Source organism: Lactuca serriola, chromosome 9 (genome assembly GCF_051521515.1).
Source record: "Lactuca serriola cultivar US96UC23 chromosome 9, Lser_US96UC23_V15, whole genome shotgun sequence".
Lineage (NCBI taxonomy): Eukaryota > Viridiplantae > Streptophyta > Magnoliopsida > Asterales > Asteraceae > Lactuca > Lactuca serriola.
The window spans coordinates 57228891-57233457 of NC_136416.1; the positions used below are offsets into that span (position 1 = coordinate 57228891).

The following is a 4567-nucleotide window of genomic DNA, read 5'->3' on the forward strand; positions in this document are numbered from 1 at the left end:
GGTGACCTGCTAAAAGTAAGTTTATATATTTAATATATTTTATTATGAAATATTAAAATTATTTATGTTTTTAAATATAATAATAATAATAATAATAATAATAATAATTATTATTATTATTATTATTATATTTAATGCTTATGCTTTTAAACATTATATACAAATTTTGAGGAATAAATACATAAAGTGTCTTCAGCCTAGTGGAAAAGTGTTTGGTTTGTGTTTGGGAGGTTGTGATTTTGAATTCCACTTTCTTCATATCCTGAAAAAATCCGATTTTTTCATATTCAAGAATTAGTTGATGACGTGACACGTCAGCTTCCTACATCAATACTTGTCCACTTGACATTGGCACGTCAGCACCCGACATCAACACTTGTCTAGTTGGCATGCAATGTGATTGCACCCCACATCAACACTTGTCAAGTTGGTGTTCAAGAGTACTTGCTGACATGACATGTTAACACCTTTCCAATTGACATGCAATGTGGTATAGATGACCTGCTAAAAAGGTTAAAAGAAACTAAAATGAATAAATTATCTAGTTTTCTAGACTTTTCTATTTGAGATTTTTTTTAAAACTTCTCCTAAAATATTAAGACTTTACCGTAAACTAAAGGAGCAACAAAATAGAAATTTAAGGACAGTAGTATTATTTAAAAACAAAAAACTAATAAAAAATAAAAAATAATCCAGACCGGAGGGCGATTTGCGGACAATCACACTATCATAGGGACCATCTATGTAACTTAGTTAAGTTGAAGGACTAATTTTGTTGATAATTCTTTCACATAAACCCAACAAGTAAAATATAAATTCTTGGTGCCCTTTCCTTTTATCTTTTTGGTATAAACCTTGATTCTTCAGCTGTCGAAGTGAGAGGGTTTAAGGAAAAAAGACGCATCTGTAAATTCCGGCATCCCGCCGCTCCTACGCTACTCGAGATTTAATCGACGGCAACTAAAACAGAAAAGAAAAGATGGGGAAGGTATCGTATATGAAGCTTAAAGGTAGTCAAAACCTAAGGCAACGACTACTTCTATCAACTCTCGCTTCAACACCGATTCTAATCGAGGATATTCGTGCCGACGCCACCTGGCCTGGACTACTTCCTCATGAGGTCTCGTTTCTCCGCCTTCTCGAGACAATCTCCGATGACTGTCATGTCGAAATCAACGAAACTGGTAACCCTAGGTTTTCTCTTTCTTTTCCTAATTTCACGTTCCTTCGCTTTACTTTTCGAATCGCCTTCGTTACGTAGTAGTAAAACACAAATTCAAGAGAAAATAGGTTAATTTGTATTGTAGTTGAAGTTAAATCTCTGTTCATTCAAAGTGAATGATAGTTTGAAATCGATTTACTCGTTGAATTGGTAGGGACGAAGTTGAAATACAAACCTGGGATAGTGATGGGTGGAGGATATCTTGAGCATGATTGTGGATTGAGTAGATCAATTGGCTATTTTCTGGAACCTTTGATTGTTCTTGGTTTGTTTGGGAAAAAACCCCTTTCCATTAAGCTCAAAGGTAACCTTACACTCCCTTCAACCTTTTCATCTCAATTTCATTCAACTGATTTACATCATCAATCACATGTTGCTTTCAGGGATAACAAACGATCCTAAAGACCCATCTGTTGATACATTCAGATCAACAACTTTACCTCTATTAAAACGTTTTGGAGTTCCTTCAGAAGGATTAGAATTAAAGATTGAAAGCCGTGGGGTTGCTCCTAAAGGAGGTGGTGAAGTTACCCTATCAGTTCCCATTGTCCACAACAGTTTAAAGGTCAACCTTCTTGTTCTTGTTCTTCCCCATTTGATACAAATTCACATCTTTGATCTTTCATATCTCATTTTCTTCTTACATTTTACAGGCAGTTACATGGACTGATGAAGGTATGGTGAAAAGAATAAGGGGAATTAGTTTTTCAACAAGAGTATCAGTTCAATTTGAAAACACAATGATACATGCTGCTCGTGGAATCTTCAATCGTTTGCTTCCCGATGTTCATATATTCACTGATCATAAAGCTGGTGCACAAGCTGGAAAGTATGTGTCAAAAGTAGTTTCATTTTTTTTTTTGAAGTGTATTTCCTAATCTAGTTGTGTACTTTTTTTCAATGATTTGTAGTTCGCCTGGTTATGGGATTTCATTGGTAGCCGAAACAACATCTGGGTGTTTTATATCTGTGGACACCACAAATTCTTATGCTAGAGGTGATAATGATGATAATGAGATGGATGTTGATGAAAAGAAAGAACTTATGCCACCAGAGGAAGTTGGTGAGCAAATTGCTTCCCTTTTACTTGGGGAGATCGAGCAAGGTGGTGTCATAGATTCTTCACACCAGGTATAAGGGTTGGGTTTGACTCGGTCAGATTCAGACTGTTTAATATTTTACTGGGTCTAATAAGAGGTTGGGTCTGACTCAGTAATTGTGTGTGTGTGTGTGTGTTGCAGGGTTTGTTGTTTCTACTTTGTGCATTGTGTCCACAAGATGTATCGAAGATTCGTGTGGGAAAGCTTGTGCCTTATGGGATTGAGACGTTGAGGAATATAAGAGATTTTTTGGGTGTTAAATTTGTGATTAAGCCCGACCCCACGACAGGAACAGTCATGCTTAAATGTATTGGATGTGGATTGACAAATTTGTCAAGGAAATTGTCTTGAGATTTTGTAACATTAAACATTTCATGTCGAATTTTGTTTTTATTTATTTATTTTGAGGCTTCTTGAGACATGAGTTCAAATGAGAGAACAGTTTTTCAGAACCAGATGATTAGCATATTCCTGTAAGATTTGGTCTTCGATATCATAGATTTCAGCCTTTTGTATGAATGTTTCTGAAGTATTTGCATTGTAATTTAATGGTATTTTAGTTTTTAAATAATTAATTAAAAGTGTCTCGAGTTTAGTTTGAGCTTGAAAATTAATTTAGGCTCAATTACACCCTAAAACCATCACGAATTTCCTTCTCATTTTCTCTAATCACAAACTCAACATATTTTCTTGCAAACTAGCCATTGATACCCCGTAGAAAACAACAATAATTAACATTTATGAAACAAACAGATTGTAGATTTATTTAAAATCAAAAGTAAACGTGGAATCATCATCATCAAACAAGAAAGAATTGCTTATTGCATTAAATTTTCTTCAATATTTCCTGAACCAACAGACACACACACATGCGATTTCACAACCACGTATCATACTAGCATTCGAATAAACGACTCATGTGCTGTTTTATAGTGCTGTTTAAAAAAAAGAGCTGTTTTATAGGGCATGAGTTTCTTAAGAATAACAAATGTATACATATATAGTAATGAGGGAAAGATAAATACGGAAGTTGTTAGATCTTGACGATTTCATAGGCATATGAGTTTCTTGAGAAGTAACAAATGTACAACTAATATTAGCATTCCATTTTTATTATTTATATTAATTGTAATAAGCATCCGTAGCTTCATTCTCCTCTCAAGAACCTTTTCAGTTTGGTGAGTGCGTTCTTCAGTTTATATCTTATCTTTTCGATCTCATCCATAATGTTTTTTTTACAAGAAATTGTTTTAAAATTTATGGGGTGTTCATATTGTTAATTGGGTTGTTCAAAAAATAACATAGTGGAACCTTGATGGATGTTTCTATTACAATTATGATCGATCTATCTTTTATTTATTTTTTATTTTATAAGGTGATTTTGAATTGGAAGAAAGATGTCGAAGATGCTTCTTGCATGCATGGGAGTTACTGCATTAGGGTTCACATTAGACCATATCGTTTCTGATAGAAAACTATTTGGAGGCAAGTATTTCTATTCTATTCTAATGAACTTTATCATTATATTTATATGTGCATGTATGCTATTAAGATAACTTTCTCTTCGTACATATAGATTTGATTCAATATATATGTTTTCAAATAAAAAAGTTGTTTAATTATATAATCAGAAATTGAGTTATATATTTGTAAATTTTGAAAAGGTACAACTCCAAAAACAATGTCGAAAGAGTGGGAAGATGAAACGGAGAGGATGAAAAATGCATGGCCTCGCACTGCTGGACCTCCTGTCGTCCTAAACCCTATCACTCGCCAGAATTTCATTATCAAGTCTTCTGATTCTTGAACAACTTTTAAACCACAAATGAATAAGGCTTTTGGTGTACGTAGTATTTGATTATTGATTATTAAAGATTTATGACTCTTCAATCTATACGTTTGTGTTTTCTATCTTAATCAAGTAAAGGGCAAATACTAAATTAATAATTAACAACTCTTTTTAAGTTTTTTATGAATCATATATATATTATATAGTATTACCTTAAAACAAACTTGTTAATTGATGAACATATAGGTGAGTGGTATGTCAATATATATATTTTATTGATGTGACATCCATATTGACAATAGATGTTTTCAATTCAACTTTTCCCAATATTCTATTTTCCATCAAAAATTTATTTGTTTATTTATTTATTATGTCCAACTTATGGCAATGCATAGAAACTAGTATAATTTCTTCTCCGGACATCATTTTCCCTGACACATTAACCCAAAAATAAAA

General features: G+C 33.0%; 1 protein-coding gene and 1 long non-coding RNA gene across 2 annotated transcripts; both read left to right on the forward strand.

Annotated features, from left to right (window-relative positions):
- The first annotated feature begins 842 nt into the window (after positions 1-842).
- LOC145075121 (RNA cyclase family protein) lies at positions 843-2841 on the forward strand. Its single transcript, XM_079021423.1, has 6 exons — positions 843-1184; positions 1377-1526; positions 1606-1787; positions 1876-2051; positions 2134-2353; positions 2464-2841. Exons 1-6 carry the CDS (start codon positions 980-982, stop codon positions 2671-2673), a joined length of 1143 nt encoding a protein of 380 aa, XP_078877549.1. The 5' UTR covers positions 843-979; the 3' UTR covers positions 2674-2841.
- A 576-nt stretch (positions 2842-3417) lies between these two features.
- On the forward strand, positions 3418-4268 carry LOC145074789 (uncharacterized). The gene is made up of 3 exons (XR_013692115.1): positions 3418-3500; positions 3698-3807; positions 3987-4268. It is a non-coding gene; the product is annotated as an uncharacterized LOC145074789 (long non-coding RNA).
- The last annotated feature ends 299 nt before the right edge of the window (positions 4269-4567 follow it).